Source organism: Hyperolius riggenbachi, chromosome 1, assembly GCF_040937935.1.
Source record: "Hyperolius riggenbachi isolate aHypRig1 chromosome 1, aHypRig1.pri, whole genome shotgun sequence".
NCBI classification, from domain to species: Eukaryota; Metazoa; Chordata; class Amphibia; order Anura; family Hyperoliidae; genus Hyperolius; species Hyperolius riggenbachi.
Genome location: NC_090646.1, coordinates 614738229 through 614759866, shown reverse-complemented (window position 1 = coordinate 614759866; position 21638 = coordinate 614738229). Strand labels below are relative to the sequence as shown.

The 21638-nt window shown below is 45.0% G+C and overlaps 1 protein-coding gene across 1 annotated transcript in view; it reads right to left on the bottom strand.

The window, feature by feature from the left end:
• The window catches only part of PRLR (prolactin receptor), a 95870-nt gene that overhangs the window by 35038 nt on the left and 39194 nt on the right, over positions 1-21638 (bottom strand). Inside the window, exons 2-3 of the mRNA XM_068250279.1 lie at positions 4694-4819; positions 45-177 (exon numbers count right to left, since the gene is read on the bottom strand). Of these exons, the coding sequence (XP_068106380.1) occupies positions 45-177; positions 4694-4769 (209 nt within the window). The 5' untranslated portion in view covers positions 4770-4819. The remainder of the gene's footprint in view (positions 1-44; positions 178-4693; positions 4820-21638) is intronic.

The window sequence follows — 21638 nt, the reverse complement described above, 5'->3', positions numbered from 1 at the left end:
CTTCAGTACAAATACAAGGAAGAAGGTGTGGTCACTGGTTTTACTTTTCTGTCCAGTAGTGGAGGCTGTAGTTAGTGGGAAGTCCTCCATCAGATCCCGGCTCCCACCAGCAGGTGACCGTTTCCTTCTCATACGAGCGGCAGCTGGACACTTTTGGTTTTCCTGGTGGGGACTGAGCTGTGAGCCAAAGGGAAGATTTTACTAGGCGATAGTAAACCTGCAACCGCAATTCAATGAAAAAAAATCACCTACAACGTTGCCTTGCATAAAGCACATCTCTTGCCCAAAGCAGCCTACCGTATTTAACTTCAGGATCAGCTGTAAATATTTGCAGAATGGCAGTCAGCACGGTCATATGGTGCTCGCGCTAAGGCCCCGTTTGCACGTAATCATCAGTTGGTACGCATTAGTACGTGTTGGTACGCGCTTTTTCCATAGCAGTGCATTGTGAAAAAGATTTCAGCTAAAACACGTTAAGTGTGAACTGTGCCATATGAAAACATGGACATTACTTTGAAAATCATTTTGGTACTTTTCCGTTAGCCGGGCGCATCCACTAGGTGGCGTTAATTACTATTCCCCCTCCAGGCCGCCATGGATAGTAGGGAAAGGTGTGATTCTGGTGGAGTTTTATCGCCACCTAGTGGATGCGCCCGGCTAATGGAAAAGTACCATCATTTTTTACACTGATTGAGTGTAAAAGGGAACTAAGTCTGGGGCCCGTGGCTCTGCCACACAGGTCCCAAGTGCGATAATGAAGCAAATCCTTAGCTTGTCCCCTTTATGCCCCCCGAAGCCACGCTGCCGATCTCCAGTTATATTGCAGAGCTGCAATATTCCAGCGCGGGAGTCCTCTTGTCTCTGGGGAGCGACAAGGATGTTGGGGCACAGTAGCGCCTGCAATAGTTACCTACTGCAATCCTGAGCAGGAGCAGAAGCGGCTTTCCGATTGGATAGCCGAGCCTGATCGGGTCCCCTCTACTGCGGAGGAGCGAGTCGCCTGCATCTACACAGTAGAGCAGACCCAATAAGGCTCGGCTATTTCCACCTGAGCCCAACTGGAAAGCTGCTATTGAGGTTGTGCAGTATGGTAAATATTTACCTCGCCGTCGCTTGGGGGCTGCCAGCGCTGGATCCCGGAGGCTGAAGAGGGCGGCAGAGACCTTATTAGGAACCGGAGGCTTCCCCCTCCCCAGGTGAGTATCTACCCATGGGGGGGGGGGGGGATTTGTGTTACAGATTTTCTTTAAGCAGAAGTAAAAAAAAATGATCTCCTGGGAGAAAACTTAGGAGAAAAGTGAATTGGGTCAGGCCCATTGTCTTCAGCCAGTCAGGCATATGGCAGGCCATGAGATGGGCAGGTCCTTTGCTTATACTGTGTATAGTATCTCCATGTTATGTATAGCATCCTCATAGCTCCCAACTGTCCCACTTCCGGAGGGACAGTCCCTCTTTGGGAGCCCTGTGCCGCTGTCCCTCTTTCCTCCTCATTTGTCCCTCTTTCACGCAGTTTGTTGAATTCTTAAAAAGGCTGCAAAATTAATGGCAGTTTAGGCGCCAAAACCTGACCTTTATGCGCCAAAACCTGACCTTGCCCCAGGCGCAACTTGGTCTTGATCTGTCCCTGTCTTTCAGATCTTTGTGCCTCTTTCTATGTAAATATATATTTGTCCACTAAAAATGTGTTTGATTGACTCTAAACTTTATCCCCACCCTTTAAATTGATAGATTACTAATTTTAAAATGTTAATGTGAAGGAAAATGCACCAGGATAGAAAGGACCAGTGTGGTATGAATTATAAAACAACATATTTTTCTTATGAAATCTCTATGGTATGAGTGACTAGGGGTGTGACGGGGGCGTAATCAGGGGTGTAGCTTAAGTGTCCCTCTTTCTCATCTCAAAAAGTTGGGAGGTATGCATCCTCCATAATCTGCAGCCTTTATGTAATCTTGCTTCCGAGCATTCTTATATAACTTCAGAGCATTCTGATATGAAGAGAATTGCATAACAGATTTCGCCATCTTACATAATATACCTTATAATTTACATTATCCCTTGGGGAAGGAGATCTTTGCGCTGCTATCTTTATTTAGATCAGTTGTATTTACAGCTCCTATTTTGTCCCTTCAGATCACTTCATAACCAATGTCCTACTTATGGGTATATTTCTATCCTCCTCATACACAAATACACCTCGCTGCTGTGTCTCTGCGCTCCTCCTCTGACCTATTCATGTTCTCTTCGTTCATATCTCCCTGACATACATGGAGGTAAGATTCTTCTAGAGCAGCTGTAAGATTATTCCACAGACTTAATAGATCTGCTCACATATGGAAACCTAAGATGGCAGAAATAAAAAAAAAAACGGTACTTATCCGTTAGCTGGGCGCATCCTCTAGGTGGCGACAAAACTCCACCAGAGTTACATCTTTACCTACTATCCATGTCGGCCTGGAGGGGGAATAGTAATTAGCACCACCTGCCGGATGCACGCGGCTAACGGATAAGTACCAAAAAAACATACATACCTGGGGCTTCCTCCAGCCCCCTTCAGGCTAATTGGACCCTCACCATCTTCCCACGCTGCCTGTAGCCTCCACAATCTGTCCCGGCCAGTCGGCGCGTGTGCAGTCCGGCTACGGTTTCCCTGTCGCACACGCGCCGACTGCCCGGATTACCGGGACAGATTGTGGAGGCTACAGGCAGCGTGGGAAGATGGTGAGGGTCCAATTAGCCTGAAGGGGGCTGGAGAAAGCCCCAGGTATGTATGTTTCTTTCATTTCTGCCATCTCAGGTACACTTTAAAGCTGAACTACAGTAAAAATGTCACTCCCAGTGTCGGACTGGGAGGTGGAAAAGCTCAGGAAATCCACCTGCTGGCCAAGCAGCAGTAACCCTGTGTTATCTCTCCCAACAGAAACCTGCAGCAAGTCTTCACTGTGAGTAGCAGCACCTGATTACTGCTGCTTGGCCAGCAGGGGGATTTCCTCAGCTTTTCCAGCTCCCAGTCCGACACTGGTCACTCCTGCTTCTCTAGATTTGTTTTCCCTTTAATTGGTCTCACCTGGCAAACTTATTATTATTTAGTATTTATATAGTACTGACATCTTCCGCAGAGCTTTACAGAATATATATATATATATATATATATATATATATATATATATATATTATGCATACAGTAAATACTTCTTTATAAATTACATATATAAGTAATTACAGGCAGTCCCCTACATAGTTACATAGTTATTTGGGTTGAAAGAAGACATACGTCCATCCAGTTCAACCGGAAAACAAAGTACAACACCAACACCAGCCCGCTCCCTCACATATCCCTGCTGATCCAGAGGAAGGCAAAAACCCTTAAGGGGCCCATACACCTAACGATTTTCCCGCTGATATACAGCAGATTCGATCACTGTTATCACATCTGCTGTGAAATCGTTGCGCAAACGCTCCGTCTGAAATCGATCGTTCCCGTCGATCCGTCCATGTGGAAGATTTCGCTCGATCGCCGGCGGGTCGTGAGTGCGTCGATAGCAGCATTCGAATGTCCGACGACCGACGCTAGCGGCAATACATTACCTGATCTGGCGGGCGCGTATCCCCGCTGTTCCTTCGCCGCTGGGCCTCGGCAGGCTTAACTTCTTCCTGTCCGGACAGGAGGTTCAAACAGTAGAGCGCCCTCTACTGTTTAAACTTCCCCGGACAGGAAGTACAGTGAAGCTGCAGCCCTAGAGCCCAGAGCGGAGAAGAAGACAGCAATTAAATATTCCCCTTTGAAAATAGGCCTTGCGCCAACCGGATCAGGTAATGTATGCGGGGGAGGGGGGGGGGAGGACGGCAGCAGCTTCAGCTCCACAGATGGTGAACGGTTTCATGCTGAAATCGATTCACAATCTGTTTGCAGTAAAGGCAGCCATACGATCCCTCTCTGATCAGATTCCATCAGACAGGGATCTATCTGTTGGTCGATCTGATGGCAAATCGACCAGTGTATGGCCACTTTTACAAGGCATGGTCCAATAAGCCCCAAAATGAATTACAATGTTTCAAAGATACAAACAAAGCTGTCTTCATGTATAAAATATACAATACTGTTATTTTATTACATATTTTTGTTGCTAAATGTTACAAGTGGTGTATAAACTGTTGTAAGTAGTTTAAAACACCTGAAAACAACCAAAATACGTTGTTTATACTATATGTCCAGATCCAGAGTTGTCTGAAAAGTAAATCACTTCTCTAAGTTTCACCATATTTAAAGTGGACCTGAATTCTTGCACAGGACGGAAGGAAAGCATAGAGAAATGCACCATGTGCGTATGTAGAGAGTTTACTCTGTCTAAATCACCCTCATCTGTGACTGATCACAAGTTGTAATTTGATCTCAGCTGTGTCAGCTAACTGCCACAGCAGAGCAGCTAATTGGTAAACACAGGATGTTAACAATATGTCTGCTTCCATGAAAGCAGGAACTAGACACACGGCAGATTTATTGCAGGATTTGTTATCAGCTGTAACAAAGACTTTTTTAAGCGTTAGTATGCTGGTGCTTATCTTTCAGAGCAAAGAGGAAGTTTTGTGTTAAGATACGCATTAACTCAACTTACAAACAATCTCCTGATACGGAACCTGTTTGTAAGTAGGGGACCGCCTGTATTGATATAATTGTATAGCAGTGCTTACCATGCAGAGGTATGATGCTGATCACAATCAGCAGCGCCAGGGGTAGAGGCAAGCCGGGGGCCAGTGCTGGGGGCATCCTGATTGGCAGGCTCCAGGCGTGCTCAGTAATGGACAGTCATGGATTCTCTGCAAGACAAATATGTAATAGAAGATTAGAATCAGATGCACGTTTATCTATAAACATTTCATGCCAATAAAAGATATGAAGGAAACCAATGAAAAGGCCCAGAGGCGTATCTAGAGGGGTGCAGGCATGGCTCATGCCATGGGCGCCACAGCACCATGGTTGCCATGTCTGCCCCTGTGCTGTGCCTCATGCCTGCCCCTGTGCTGCACCTCATGCCTGCCGCTGTGCTACGCCCCATGTCTCCCTGTCACTCAGAACTAAGATCAATTCTGTTATCTGGAGAACATGGCTACTTAATTTGTGTATGTAGGGCTCACTTGGCTTAGTGTAAAGAGGACAGAGAGGAAATACAAGATATTACTAAAAAAGTAACTTCAGCAATATCCGAGCCAAAAAACAAAGGCAACCATAACACATGGACACAAGAGAGGATGCAGCTTTTGGAGGGAAAAGGGGCTCCAACCAGGGGTGGGGGCGCAATGTCAGTGTTTGCCATAGGCTCTATATTACCCAGATACGCCCCTGAAAAGGCCAAATGAGTTACAACCTATAACTACCTACACAGGGCCAGCTTCACACTTTCTGCTGCCTGAGGCAAACTTGTAAGGATGCGCCTCCCCCCTTCCCCGAATTGGAATGATAGCCCAGTACCCGAGAATTTGCACCGCACCTTATAGCTGCAGTGAGCCCCCCCAAAAACACCCTCAGTATAGCTAAGTAGCCAGAAATAGGTGCCCCCAGTATTAGCAGCCAGGTATAGGTGCCCCCAGCATAGGCACGGCTTATGGGATTCGTCAGCGTTCCCGCAGACCAGGAACTGCCGCCGCGCTTCTCGCAGCGGCGCACGGCACTAGTGGAAATGGGCCCTTATATTCAGAAAAGTGGGTGGAGCCTACAAAAGCCAATCAAAATTCACCTATTTATTTTCAAGGGGGAATATTTAATTGCTGCCATTCTTGCGCTGTTTAATGGCACAAGCCTCAAACCTGGTACAGTTGGTCATTGGGTGACCGGGGTTCAGAATTGTTTCATTTCAATGCAAGTTATTGATGCCAAAGACCGCAAAGCTCACAAAGTAGGTCATCGAGTAATTGTGTGTTAGGGTTAGAAAAAATGGGCGGAGCCAACACCAGCCAAATACATACCCGGGCAACGCCGGGTCATCAGCTAGTTATGAATAATGTGATAAGCCAACCGACCGCTGGGGAATAGATGAATGCGATGCTCATCCTCTGTCATCGTTACATGTGGCATAAACATGATGTTTGGTGAATTTGGGATGACAGTGATGGGTTGATAACAGCCTGTGAAATACAGCACTGCCGTACTAGCGGCGTATATCAGAAGCCTCAGCCACACTGCGGATTCTGAAGTGCCGTCCTTTAAAGTCAGATCCTTGAATTCCACAAGATGGAGAGATGGGTAAACACAGCGTTGGAATGTACTTATTACTGTAGAGTCTCAGTGAAAATGTAGGTGAAATATGCAGATTGCGAGCGGAGGGACCCCCTACCCTCCCCCTCCCCCTCCCCCCCAGGCTCTTTAATCCTTGGAATGTTCACAGCTGTCTCCTATAGTCAAACCAGATGCGGGGAAAATTCCACGCCGGGCCTGAAAACATTCCATTACATGGTATAGCGTACATACGCTCAGGCAGGAGACGCATAGCTACATACATGCTTTACATTTTCCTCATATGAAATGATTGTTTAATTTCATCATCTAACGACAATCTGAAATAAAGACATTTCCCCTGATGTCTCTGTGGATCACTACAAACATGCATACTTAACTCCCTCAACTGCTGTCTCAGCTATTGAGGCAGTAATATTAGTTTCCTTTTAAGCCATACCAGTTGCCTGGCAGCCCTGCTTATGTATTTGGCTGCAGTCGTGTCTGAATAACACCAGAAACAAGCATGCAGCTAATCTTGTCAGATCTGACAATAATGTCAGAAACCCCTGATCTGCTGAATGCTTGTTCAGGATCTATTGCTAAAAGTATTAGAGGCAGAGGATCAGCAGGTCAGCCAGGCAACTGGTATTGCTTATAAGGAAATAAATATGGCAGCCTCCATATCCCTCTCACTTCAGTTGTCCTTTAAATGTGCTTTGAATAGAGGTAATGATTAAGGCTTTCCCACCAAGACGTTGCGTTTTAGGGGACTGCGATTCCCATCCATTTCCCCACAAGTGTATTTGAATGGGGAAACGCAGCCTATTGAAATCAAATCAATAGGCTGCCTCTGAATTGGCATGAGGGCAAAAAAAAAAAAGATGGCAGCATAAGATCACATCACGCATGCAAATCCCTATAGGCATGCATAGCACAGCTAGAGGCATTTGGATGTGTTCCCGTGCATTGGGATGTGTTCCCGTGCATTGGGATGTGTTCCCGTGCATTGGGATGTGTTTCTGTGCATTGGGATGTGTTCCCGTGCATTGGGATGTGGTCCCGTGCATTGGGATGTGTTCCCGAGCATTGGGATGTGTTCCCGTGCATTGGGATGTGTTCCGTGCATTGGGATGTGTTCCCGTGCATTGGGATGTGGTCCCGTGCATTGGGATGTGTTCCCGTGCATTGGGATGTGTTTCTGTGCATTGGGATGTGTTCCCGAGCATTGGGATGTGTTCCCGTGCATTGGGATGTGTTCCCGTGCATTGGGATGTGTTCCCGAGCATTGGGATGTGTTCCCGTGCATTGGGATGTGTTCCGTGCATTGGGATGTGGTCCCGTGCATTGGGATGTGTTTCTGTGCATTGGGATGTGTTCCCGTGCATTGGGATGTGTTCCCGTGCATTGGGATGTGTTACCGTGCATTGGGATGTGTTTCTGTGCATTGGGATGTGTTTCGTGCATTGGGATGTGTTCCGTGCATTGGGATGTGTTTCTGTGCATTGGGATGTGTTTCTGTGCATTGGGATGTGTTCCCGTGCATTGGGATGTGTTCCCGTGCATTGGGATGTGTTCCCGTGCATTGGGATGTGGTCCCGTGCATTGGGATGTGGTCCCGTGCATTGGGATGTGGTCCCGTGCATTGGGATGTGTTCCCGAGCATTGGGATGTGTTCCCGAGCATTGGGATGTGTTCCCGTGCATTGGGATGTGGTCCCGTGCATTGGGATGTGTTCCCGAGCATTGGGATGTGTTCCCGTGCATTGGGATGTGTTCCGTGCATTGGGATGTGGTCCCGTGCATTGGGATGTGTTCCCGAGCATTGGGATGTGTTCCCGTGCATTGGGATGTGTTCCCGTGCATTGGGATGTGTTTTTGTGCATTGGGATGTGTTCCCGTGCATTGGGATGTGTTCCCGTGCATTGGGATGTGTTCTCGTGCATTGGGATGTGTTCTCGTGCATTGGGATGTGTTCCCGTGCATTGGGATGTGTTCCCGTGCATTGGGATGTGTTCCCGTGCATTGGGATGTGTTCCCGTGCATTGGGATGTGGTCCCGTGCATTGGGATGTGTTCCCGAGCATTGGGATGTGTTCCCGTGCATTGGGATGTGTTCCCGTGCATTGGGATGTGGTCCCGTGCATTGGGATGTGTTCCCGAGCATTGGGATGTGTTCCCGTGCATTGGGATGTGTTCCCGTGCATTGGGATGTGTTTCTGTGCATTGGGATGTGTTCCCGTGCATTGGGATGTGTTTCTGTGCATTGGGATGTGTTCCCGTGCATTGGGATGTGTTCCCGTGCATTGGGATGTGTTCCCGTGCATTGGGATGTGTTCCCGTGCATTTGGATGTGTTCCCGTGCATTGGGATGTGTTCCCGTGCATTGGGATGTGTTCCCGTGCATTGGGATGTGTTCTCGTGCATTGGGATGTGTTCCCGTGCATTAGGATGTGTTCCCGTGCATTGGGATGTGTTCCCCTGCATTGGGCACCACGGTGGCATAGTGGTTAGCTCTCTCGCCTTGCAGCGCTGGGTCCCCGGTTCAAATCCAAGCCAGGTCAACATCTGCAAGCAGTTTATATGTTCTCCCCATGTCTGTGTGGGTTTCCCAAAAACATACAGATAAGTTAATTGGCTTCCCCTAAAATTGGCCCTTGACTACAATACATACACTACATGATACATACATAGACATAGGACTATGGCAGGGATTAGATTTTGAGCCCCTCTGAGGGACAGTTAGTGACAAGACAATATATACTCTGTATGGCGTTGTGTAATAATTACAAGTGTCGGCATCTTGTCTCGCATAAGCTATGCTGAGTCGCTGACCTCAACTCCAAAAGAGCAACACTACTGTCGGGACATGCCTAATACCTAATATTGTTTATTTGTCTGTAATGTGAAGTCCAACCACTTAAGTACCTGAAGTCTCTGACCCCTGAAGGACCAGAGACTTTCCGGCAAAAAAAACGGTGCTCACCAATGTCATACAGCACAGACCTTGTCGTTCGTGCCACTCTCCTGTCGTTGCAGCCCACTTGTTCTGCTGTCAGTATGGCACCAGAGCTCCGTGAGCCGATCAGGAGCCAATTTCATTGGCTCCTGACCCTGTGATCACTAAGAGCCAATCACAGGGTCAGGAGCCAATAAAATAGGCTCTTGACTGGCTCACGCGAGATGGGAGAGCAGTGAGATCGGCGGTAGTGGTGGGAGAATGCAGCGCGGTAATTGGAATCTACGCCCTGGCAGGGGTAACAGGTCCCAAACATGGTGTAGATTTCAATTACCGTGGTCTAGAAGTGGTTAATAACAAACTCAGTGCAGACTTTCTGTAGGTCTATAAGTTGATGAATGAGGCGAGGGAGCAGGTTGCTGTCAGTGGAGGCCGGACTGGGGTATACAGCGCAGGTAGCAGGGATTCGCACACTCCGGCTGTGTTTATACAGACATGCTGTTTGCTTTCCACCCGCCCATAAAAGCATGCTAAATACGCCAGCAATTCATAGAAGAAAAACAAACTGCAAACCACGGGCTGTGATTACTGAGTATACAAGTCTTCCTTCTCCAGTCCTGCCAGTCTCTCACTGTAAGGACTGTTCTCCACTAAGAAACGTGATCGCAATCATACTGCAATTAGATTGCGTTTATTCCATTTCCAATACTGAATTTATATCCAAACTGTTCGGTGAATGGTGCGACTGTGGTGGATTCATAATTTCCAATGGAAAAAAAATAGCCAAATTGTGTAAAAATTGCGCACCCCGAATCACTGGTAGTGGAAAACAGCCCTTAAAGAGGAACTTAAGGCCTCTTTCGCAGTGCAACGTTAGAAAATGTTTTAACGTGGACTAACGCAAAGCAATACTAAGTCTGTGCAACATTCACAGTGCACACGTTGCGTTAGTGTGTAACGTGTAGCATTATTACAAAGTGCTGCATGCTGTGCGTTATACACGTTATTAACTGCGGTAGACTGTTTGCACATGCTCAGTAATGACCTGGAAGCACACTTTTCATTGCCTGTAGGCCTACTGTATGCAACGATAACAGGGCATAAAGTTGCGTTGTAACATTTTTGGGACGTTGCATTGTTAGTTTGCGTTGCGACTTTAACGTCGCATCAAAACGCAACGTCCCACTGTGAAAGTAGCCTAAACCAAAAATTTTACTTCATCCCAATCAATAGCGAATACCCCCTTTCCCAGGAGAAATCTTTACCTTTCCTCAAACAGATCATCAGGGGGACTCTGTATGGCTGATATTGTGGTGACACCCCTCCCACAGTGTGATGTAATGACCATGGTCCTAAAGACTTTTTCCAACTGCCAAGCGACCAGTATATCCCTCTGTGCATAGAACTCTCAGTAACGAACATTCCATACAGATCACCTGCCAGAACTAAAGATGCCGCCACCACCAGTGATACATTTCAGAATGTAAATCAGGGAGACGTAAGATTTTACAATGGGTAAGCACTGACTAAATAATCTATAAATGAATATTGTAAAACAATAAGCAATTTTATTCATTTTGTTCACTGCAGTTCCTCTTTAATGAATAACGTGTATAACAGAGACTTCATACCCCCCCCCCCCCCAACACTCACACAAACAAAAAACAAAAGACTACTTAGAAGTAAATAATAATATAAGAGCTGTGTGTGCATACATAGGTGAGTAGCTATTGACAACTTAGAGCCACCTCTTTTTTACACAAGAGCTATCCAGCGTTTAGGCCTGGAACCCACTACAAATCGATATCGCTAATCGCAATCGCTAGCGTTTTGTATGAGCAGTTTGTAAGCGAGTTCATGAGCGTTTTAGGGAGCGATTTTAGAAAGTGTAATCAATTAGCCAACGGTTGTGTAGCGATTAGCGTTTTAAAGTCTGATTGGTCCTTTCAATTATTTTTAATTTTGTTACAATGTACATTTTTAACTTTAAAACGTTAGCAAAATCGCTCCGTGTAAGTTTTGATGAGCGATTACTCCAGCGATTATATACTTTACATTGAAGCGCAAACGCTAACAAAATGCTGCATGTCCTGCGTTTGCGATTTTGCTAATCGCAATCGCTTCTGTGGAATTTGCAGCATCCATTTACATTGGCGGAGCATTTAGGGATTAGCGATTTCTCACGCTCCCTAAATGCTCAAAAAATCCCTCTAGTGGCTTCCTTCCCTGAAGGTGCATGCACTCACTCACACAATTACTGTTGCTTGCAGGGGGCAGAACTCAATCTCTGGGCGGAGTTCTGTACAGAGGCATCAGACTTTTTTGCACACTAGAGAACTGCCTTTGGCTGAACTTGGAGAGTAATACAAACTGACAAGCAGAAGGACCTTCAGAGCAAAGGGGGGGTCTCTTTTGGCATGAAGGGGGAGGGAGGAGAGCCAAGGACCCTCATATTTCTGCTTCATTCTGCAAATCTGGGTCAGGGATTCCAGGAAAGTCCTTGCCATGGTTACATTGCTGCTATGAGGCTGTTTTTCAGCATTATTTAACACAGTCAGCTAAAGTAGACCTTTGTAAATAGCTGTTGACAACAACTTTATTCCTAAAGCTCTGTTTCAAAGTAACTTCAGTTCAGAGGTTCAGAGGCAAAACGGATTCTCACAAGAAAATGTTGCATTAGCAACATTTTCACAAACTATTTTTTTCTTGAATGTTTTGTCAGGACAGAAAGATGGAGACCTCCACTCCCCACAACAGGATTGAAAGTTTCTCAGGGCCCTTTTAAGCTAAGGTGTTGCAGTAAGCTTTTTTACCACAAGAGTCAAGTCAATAAAAGTCTATGGAGACTTTCATGTGTGGCGATGCGGTGCAACAGAAGTATTCCAATCGCCGCAGTCCTGTCACAAAGTCAACAGTGCGTTACAGCATGATCCTTGCCTACCACACGGATTATGCAGTAATGCAAGTCTTTGGCAATGCATTCAAGTGTAAACGACAGAGCGTGGACTGACGGGAATCCAAGTAACATAATTCCTGTCCAGCAGGAAGTACATCACTGAACAGGGGCGGGGCTATGTATATGACTCTGACGGCGCACTCAGCCGCAGGGATCTTTTAAAATACTGATTTGTGCAGTGTGGTGATCCCATGGCAGGGTGCCATGCCAAAGGATGACCGCACAAATGTAAAAGCAGCCTTAAAGGACACACCTGAGGTGAAAATAAACTTATGAGATAAACAATTGTCAAATCTATCCTCCTAAAAATGACTTTTTTTTAGACATCCCACAGTTTTATTTTATATTTAATTCCACTTTTTAACTTTTTACTGTTTCATTGTCTCTGCTGAATGACACAGTCAGACCTTACTGTTGACCCTTTTTATCTCTTTTCTGCTCTCAGAAGCCATTTTCCTTATCAGTGAAGGTTACGCTATAGTCAGCCAGGTCCTGACTGCACAGAAACTTGCATTTCCTGATGTTTAACTCTTTCAGGCAGAGAAAGAAAAAGAGCACAACTGTACATACACATGTCTATCTCATCATTTCACATGTCAGCTCAGAGGTCCTTTAAGAAGTCCACAGTGCCGCCCATTACTCGGGTCTAAAAACCATCACTGTGACAGGATCATCCACAAGGCAACATAGGCAGGTGCCTGAGGTCTAGTGGGTGTCAAGGGGCACAGAGCAACCTTCTCTGACCTCTCTCCCACCTTAGATTACTACCAAAAGGACCACAATGGGGAGCTAAAGCAACTACCTTGCCTAGGGCCGTATATAAATCCATTATTACAACAGCACATAATATGTAATCAGTGTATTGAGCAGGAACAAAGCACTGGACCTCCCTTAGTATTGGGCTCCTTACCAGCTGCTATGGCCATGGCCTGATATTAAATCTGATCAAGCAGAAAGTATTGAATCCAAGAATACAGGCTTGAAGGTTGACTTCATGGGATTTCATATCCTCTTCCTTTGGGTGCTCACATCCAGGGCCGGATTTCTGGCAAGGCCACATAGGCCATGGCCTAGGGCACCAGAAGTTTGGGGGTGGCTCAGTGAGGGGCAGTAAAGCTGTTCTATGCAGCCATCCTTATCTACAAGGACAGCTTTAACCTTTGAACTCTCTGTCCTGTACTTGTGTCGTCCCTGCAAGACCTGTAAGCTCTATCCTGCAGGTATACTTCAGCCTAACTCTCATGGTGACTCAATGGGTCCATCATTAACGACTCGAGATGGCAAACATAAAAGTTCTTAAGGAAAACATAACTTATAATCTATACGCGTATTACTGAAATGGTTATTGCCTGTGACTTCCAATGATGGAAAGTAAGACGAATTCTCGGGCACATAGAGATAACAAACATACGTATAGTTGGCCTTGGGCGGTAAAAAGTACAAATCCGGCCCTGCTCACATCCAGTGGTGCCCACCCTGTGGGAGTGGCCACTAAACTACACACTCCTCCCCTTACACAGCTGAAATGTTACTCCACACTAATGTTCCCCCCTAATACACTTTCATCCCCCTCACCCCACGTAAGTTAAAAACAACAATAATTACATCCCTAACACCAGTGGTCCTCAAACTACAGCCCCTGGGCTGAATGTGGCCCGCCGAGGCTTTTTCACTGGCCCCCCAAACACAAAATGTATAACTTATAGATGCAGCTCACTGTACCTTTAAATATTGGCGACCTGCATATAGAATAGCAGTGCTGGCCCCACCCATCCACATACTGTAGAAGCCATTGAGCAGTCATTCGCTGGCTTCCAATCTAATTCTGCATCAGGTGACACTGCTGTCCAGCTGGAAGACAGCCTGTCACCTGGATATGGTTCACTGTCTGGTGCACAAAGACGTTCTTCGGGCGCCGCATGACTGAATGGCGGCTGATGGGAGTTCTCCTCCAGGCATGATTGGGGGGAATCAATACCTAGACTCAATGTAATGTTTTTCTACATCATTTTATGTATGTTCCGGCCCCCCAGCAGTCTGAAGTATGTTGACCTCGGCCCTTGACCGAAAAAGTTTGGTGACCCCTGTCTTACATAAATCCTCATGGCATTTACACCCCTCCCTCCACATCCCTTACACATACACAGCGTACCCCTATGCTTTATCCTTTTGATTGTAAGCTCGCAAGAGCCGGGCTTTCTCACCCATTTGTGTCTTGGAATTGTATTTATCATGTTACATTTCTGTCTGTAATATTATGTCCCCTATGTTTGTTTCTTACTTTGTACAGTGCCACAGAATATGTTGGTGCTTTATAAATCAACTAGTGATGAAGCCCACCCATTAAATAAAGGGCGCTAGGCAATGGTCTACAGCTGCGTGATGTGTAGACACCCATCTACGACCACTACCCGATGCCCCCCCGCAGCTGGTACGGACATAGGAGGATGTAGGGACAGAGGGATTATATAAATCAATAATAATAATATCCTTTACAACTGACCCTCCCATATGGCTTGGTCTACCCCCCCCCCCACTTCATGGGGGTCTAGTTATTATTTGTTTACCTAAAAAAATTGTATGCTTTTATATATATATATATATATATATATATATATATATATATATATATATATATATATATATATATATATATATATATATATACACATATACATATACATACATACATAGAGGAAGAGAGAGAGAAAGAGAGAACACACTATGGGCTTGACACAAAACGGTGCTAACTGTTAGCATGCTGTGAAAAGTGCTTGCGTGAAATTTCGCATGATAACGGTTGTCGCGCGCAAACATTCGCGTTCGCACGTTAATGCTAATTTTTCGCGCTATAACGCTTGCTTGATAAATTTGCATTATCATGAAAGTTAATGCACGAACGCAAATTTTTGCACGTGATAACCGGTTTTTATGTGAAAAAACATGTTTCGCACTGAAAAAACGGTTATCGTGCACAAAAATTCACGTTGGCGCGGTAATGCAACTTAGCACTAACATGTTAGTGTTCTATTGCGCAAACACGAGCGTTGACGCGCGAAAAATTTGCGTTACCGCACGGGCGCAGATTTTTGCGCTTGATAACGGTTATCACGTGAAAACGCGCGCAAAGCCGTGCTAACAGCTGTGCTAACAGTTAGCGCCGTTTTGTGAATCAAGCCCTATAAATGTTAACTAACACTGTCATCGAGAGCTCTGAATATTTGAGAAGTTTCTCCGTGCCTGGATGAGTTTCAGAGCAAATCTCTTCCTAATTCCGATCACTGCTCGAGTCTAATAATTAGTTCTTCAAGCTTCTCCATATTCATCTTGGAAATGTAATTAAACTTTCATATACACCCGTTAAATATTTATAATACCGCCCATTTAAATAATGGGATCAAAAAAATTAAAAATGTAATGGGCACATCCATTTGAACAAGCAGTAAAGCAAACAATAAAGCGTATTTGAATATTTTACAACCAGTAATTGTTGCATAAGGTTGCAAAATCAGAGACTTTTGTGCTTCACAGAATGGACACCAGAGGGCACTGTTGAGCTATGGTACAGCTTGAGAGACTCCCAGATAGGCTTTCTATACATAAAGCTTAGCTATGCAAATGAGTGGAAGGGATCACAGCTGATATTCATCCACAGAAGGTATAAGGTTTCATAAGCTGAAACACATGCTAGAATGGCCTATGTGTGAGTGTGGAAGACTCGGCACACTCTGCTTTAACTATTACTATATGATTGACATCAGCACACTCTGCTTTTACTAAAGTGATAGTATTACTATCACTATATGACTGACATCAGCACACACTGCTTTAACTATCACTATATGATTGACATCAGCACACTCTGCTTTTACTAAAGTGATAGTATTACTATCACTATATGACTGACATCAGCACACTCTGCTTTTACTATCACTATATGATTGACATCAGCACACTCTGCTTTTACTAAAGTGATAGTATTACTATCACTATATGACTGACATCAGCACACTCTGCTTTTACTATCACTATATGATTGACATCAGCACACTCTGCTTTTACTATCACTATATGATTGACATCAGCACACTCTGCTTTTACTAAGTGATAGTATTACTATCACTATATGACTGACATCAGCATACACTGCCTTTACTATCACTGAATGACTGTTAGGGGGGTGACAACGCAGCTGGCTCAGGGCCCTGGGGGTGAATTGAGCAGCAACTAAAGGCCCCTGAAGGGGGTGGGTCTGTCAGGGGGGACCCTTAGGTTAATTTTACCAGGGCTACTGACTTAAACTGGCCCTGTATACAGGCACAGCAGACTGTGCTTCTGTTACTGATACAGACTATGGGATCAGTGGGGCAAGGAGGAAAGAGAGAGGTGTGGAGCTGTGCTGGATGTCCTAAGCCAGTGATGGCTAACCTGGGCACTCCAGCTGTGACAAAACTACAAATTCCATCATGCCTCTGCCTCCCCGAGTTATGCTTAGAGCTGTCAGAGTATTGCAATGCCTCATGGGACTTGTAGTTCCACCACAGCTGGAGTGCCAAGGTTAGCCATCACTGTCCTAAGCTGAGGCCCCTTTCACACATAACCCAATTTGTGTGCCAATTCGCCTTTGCCGCATTCTAATGCAAGTCAATGGGATCGCATTTGTTGTACGTTTTATTGTGAATTTTTGTATGCCAATTTTCTGCAGAAAAAAATCAGCAGTCATGTAAGGTTTTTTTTACAACGGAAAGTCAATGGGAAATGTGAATTTTCTCAATCTAAAAATGCGAAAATTTGCATGCAAATATGAATTTAATTACATACAATTTCATGCAAATGAAGTTTATTGGCATGCACAGAAACATTGCAGTGCAAAAATTCACAAACAAACAAACAAATTCAAAAAAAAAATTCACAAACACACAAACAAATTCACAAAAACCACAAACAAACAAAAGAAGATTCATAATCTAAAAACAAAAAATTCAGAATCGCAAATGGGAAAACAATGCGGCCAGAAATCACGTTGGGTTTTGGGTGGTAATACAGCTGATGGGGGGTAAAGAGGCAGGGGTGTAATTAGGGTGGAGCAGCACCTGTGACTGGAGGGAGGCCCAGAGGTGTGGGGAGGCCTCAACTACGAACCTTCCCTTTATCTAAACTTCAGATCAGGTGTTTTTGTGTCTACACTGGTTACGGGTGTGAAGATCCTGATGGCCACACTTGTTTTATAACCCTTGGTAAGATGGGACCCCAGACTGTGAGGGTCACCAGGGGGGAGGCAAGGGAAGGGTTGTGAACATTAAAGGCCCCCATCAAAATTTTGTTGGGGCACCATGATGGAGTTACGCCCCTGTACAGAGGGGCGTGGTTTGGATGCAGCTGATAATCATATGCATATGAGCAATAGAGTGAGAGCTGCTAGGCCTTTCATCTGACAATTCTACTGCTTCCCCTTTGTCACGTAGTCAATAGTCACCAGTATTGTACAGCTTTAGCCCTTTCTTAGGAGCTGGTTTATTCATTTGTTTATTAAAAGTAAAGTTTTAGTAGTAAATGCAACAAGCAAGGTCAGCCAAAGATTACAGGGGATCAGGAACTGGAGTACAACCCTTTCCTTATCGCCAAAATAAAAAAATTATCATTAAAAAACACAAACCGTCGTGGCAAAAGTCCAGTTTGGAATAACCCATCGTTTTCAAGCCAAAAAAGGTTACATGGGGACAAAAGCATTGGCAGAACGGCAGAAACAAGTCTGGCCTTGCGAATCACGGGCAGAGAAATTCCACATTGCTTTAGGAACGCAGTTCATTCTGTTCAGCTGTACATACTGCGAGGATGGCGACAGGGACGGTACTGCCATTAAGGCAAAGGGGCAATTACCCCAGGGGTCCTGACTGCTGCCGGCCGGGTCCCCTGCGCTGCCGGCCATCCCCAGGTGGTCTCCCCACAATTGGTCCTGAGTCCCCGGGGCCCCTGCATGATGCGTGGCTGCATTGTAATAACTCACCTGTCCCGGCACGCCACTCTGCCCATGCTTTGTCTTCATCTCTGCTGCCTGCCTCATCTCCATGATAATGGCGCAGGTTATTTACACCTAACTTGCGCTGGATGGAGAAGAGGCAGACGGCGTAGCTGAAGACAGAGCACGGACGGAGTAGCTGCGGGACAGGTGAATTACTACAACGCAACCACATTTCATGCAAGCGCCTCGCCATGCAATTGTGGGGAGACCACTGGGGAAGGGGCAGTAGCAGGCTCTGGGCCCTCAGGGCCTGACTTTCTGGAGGGGGGGGGGGGGGGGGGAGGGTTGGGGACCCCTGGTTACCTTGGCCCAGTAGCCCCCGTGCTGCTTAAACCGGCCTTGGATGGCGAACAGGGTTAGAATTCGGAACGGCATGGGTTTATCGTGGCAAACTTCTCATCTCATAATGCTTAGTGTGACCTCTGGCCTAATGTCGGTGGGCCATTGATGTGGCCGTGGCAAGCTCCATCCCTACTGGCCAGCTGACTTCAGGTCAGAAGATATAATGGGCATTATGAGATGGAAGTTTGCCACTGGCACATTGCAATCCTCTTACTCATTCGGAGAGCACAAATCAGGTCTCTAGCTACTGAGGATGTCTGCAGGTTGTTAAAGCATTTGGAGCTGAGTGATAACCTTTAAAAGACGAATACTTAAAAAGTACAAACTTCAAGTATAATACCTATTTCACTTTCAACCCCATGACATTTCATGGTATTCTGCAATAACATTTTATATTTATCACTTGCAGCTGCTAGGAGAAACCAGTCTTTTTTAAATTCATTATGTCCAATAGATTTCCACAAATGGGGTTTATAGGAGATATAAAACTTATAGCAGAGTTACAGTCTGTCATAGCATCAAAAACAAACAAACAAACAAACAAAACCTACTTTCTCTGCTCTGTATTGCCTATGCAGTTATCCCACTTGGTTTTGTCTCAAAATAATGTCATCTATGTAAAAAATCACAAGTCCCCCCAGCATGGAAAACAGAAAATCTGGGAACTGCAATTGGAATGGATGTATTGTAGCAAATTCAATCTGAAAACCCTTATGCTAGGTACGCATGATGTAATTTTCTGACAGATTTACTGTCAGATCGACTTTTTCCAACATGTCCGATCTGAATTACGATCAATTTTCCATTCACTTCTATGGAAAATCGATTGGAAATCAGATTGGAGAAGTTGGAAATAGTCGATCTGACAGTAAATCTGTCAGAAAATTGTGTGTATCGTGTGTACCTTGCATTACACTGAGGAAAATCTACTTACAGTCAGACTGAATCCTGAAAAAAACCCTTTCTGCTAGGTTAGTTCATCCTTATCAATTACAATTAGTTATGAAATGACAAACAAGGAAACTGTGGCAGTGCAGACATGTAACTGATAAGCTCCTGAGGAAAGTCAAACAAAGTCTATTAATCTTTTCAGCAAGTCTCTAGCACCTAATTGTTTGTTTACAGAAGTTCTAAAGGCTAAAGCCCCATACACACGTCAGATTTTTCTGAACGACGGGTCGTTTGAACGTCCCGTCGTTCAGTCGTTCGCACGCGGAATCAGACGTGTGTACGGACTATCGTTCGCGTGATAAGACTGGAAACCACTCTTATCACCCGAACGATAGTCTGTACACACGTCGGATTTGACGTGCGAACGACTGAACGACGGAACGTTCAAACGACGGGTCGTTCGCAAAAATCCGACGTGTGTATGGGCCTTAATACACATGCTCAACAAAAGTCTTTTAAATGCACAATTATCAAACAACTTTTGTTGTTGAAACAAGTTAAAACAACCAAAAAAAGTTGTTTGTTATTGTTCACTGATAAGACGCAGCCCAACAGTTGGATTGATTTGAGCTGTGTGTTATCAGTTGTTTGAACAATCGCAAACAACTTTTTTTGGTTGTTTCAACAACAAAAGTTGTTTGATAATTGTGCATTTAAAAGACTTTTGTTGAGCGTGTGTATGGTGCTTAATGCCTGCAATCTCTTGTCAGATAGACGGATCGATACGATTATTTCCGACAGGTCCCATCTGATTTCCGATTGTTTTTCTGATCAATTTTGTATAAAAGATATCGTAAAAAAGATCAGAAAAATGATCGGAAATCATATCAGACCTGTCGGAAATAATTGATTGGTCTGGTCTATCTGACGAGATATTGCATGGTGTGTGCTAGGCAATGCATTATGGTGTGGCTGACCTATTGGAAAAGATGTAGGGCTTGATTCAATAAAGCTTTGCATGTGCAAACTAGGGTGCTAAGTAGTTTGCACGGACAAAGCTGTTACTGATCGCGCGCTATTTGGTGCACGCAAAACGTCACATGGTACGTGCGAAACGTCGCACCGTCTGCGTGCAAAGTACGCTTATCAGACTATTTTGCAAGCGGACGGTGTGATGTTTCTCGCGCGCACTGCAAAACTTTGCACACGCAAACTTTTATTAGCGCATGCAAAGGCACTTTGCACATGCTAAGGGGCTTTTCACCGCACGCTTTAGTGAATGAAGCCCGTAGTATTTTAACTCTAGTCCTGCTGTAAAGGTGGCCATACATCTATTGGTTTTGCGGCCTGATCGACCATCCGATTCTTTCCACGTATCGAATCAGATGATAATCAGTGTTGCAACAAGCATGCCCAATCGACAATATGACTGAAATCAGTAGAATGTATCGTTCAAACAAAAAACTAAATCTGGAAAATCTCGGGCCAGCATGGTTGATTGAGTGCAAGTTAGTACCTGCGTGCAATTCGCAACGAAATCTCTCACCTTTACAGCTGCTGCGACATTGGAAGGAAAACGTTATAAAGCTGATTCAAGAGATTTCATACTAAAATCGATTGGGAATTGGCCTACGGGGTGTGGGTAGCTAATCAGATTTGGTCAGAGAGATCGGTCTCTTGGTCGATCTTCCCATATATTGCTAGGAGTATGGACACCTTAAGTTTTAACTGTATCACTAAAAGACAATGCTCTTCACATACACTGTATAAACACAGACACACACACACACACACATATATATATATATATATATACAGTCAAATAAGCTGTCAAAAGAACACCACTAAATTCAAATAGATGAAAGCCTGATGTGCTTTTCACAGTTTAAAACTGCTTCATCGGAGGCCTGTGCTGTGGGTCAGTCTTCTCTGCTCTGTTTCCAACATATTTAAAATAAACATCATCCTCAGCAAGCCAGGATCTCACCCTGCCATAGAACGGAAGGTGGGCAGTTTTATTCATGTTGTGAAAACATCCCATCACTAAGTAATCACAACAACAAAATTGCCCATTACCAGCGAAAGTGGAAGCGGAAGCCAGTAGCTGTTAGACTTAAAGAGAAACCATAACCAAGAATTGAACTTCAATCCAATTGGTAACTAATACCCCCTTTGCCATGAGAAATCTATTCCTTTTCTCAAACGGATCATCAGGGGGCGCTGTATGGCTGATATTGTGGTGAACCCCTCCCACAGTG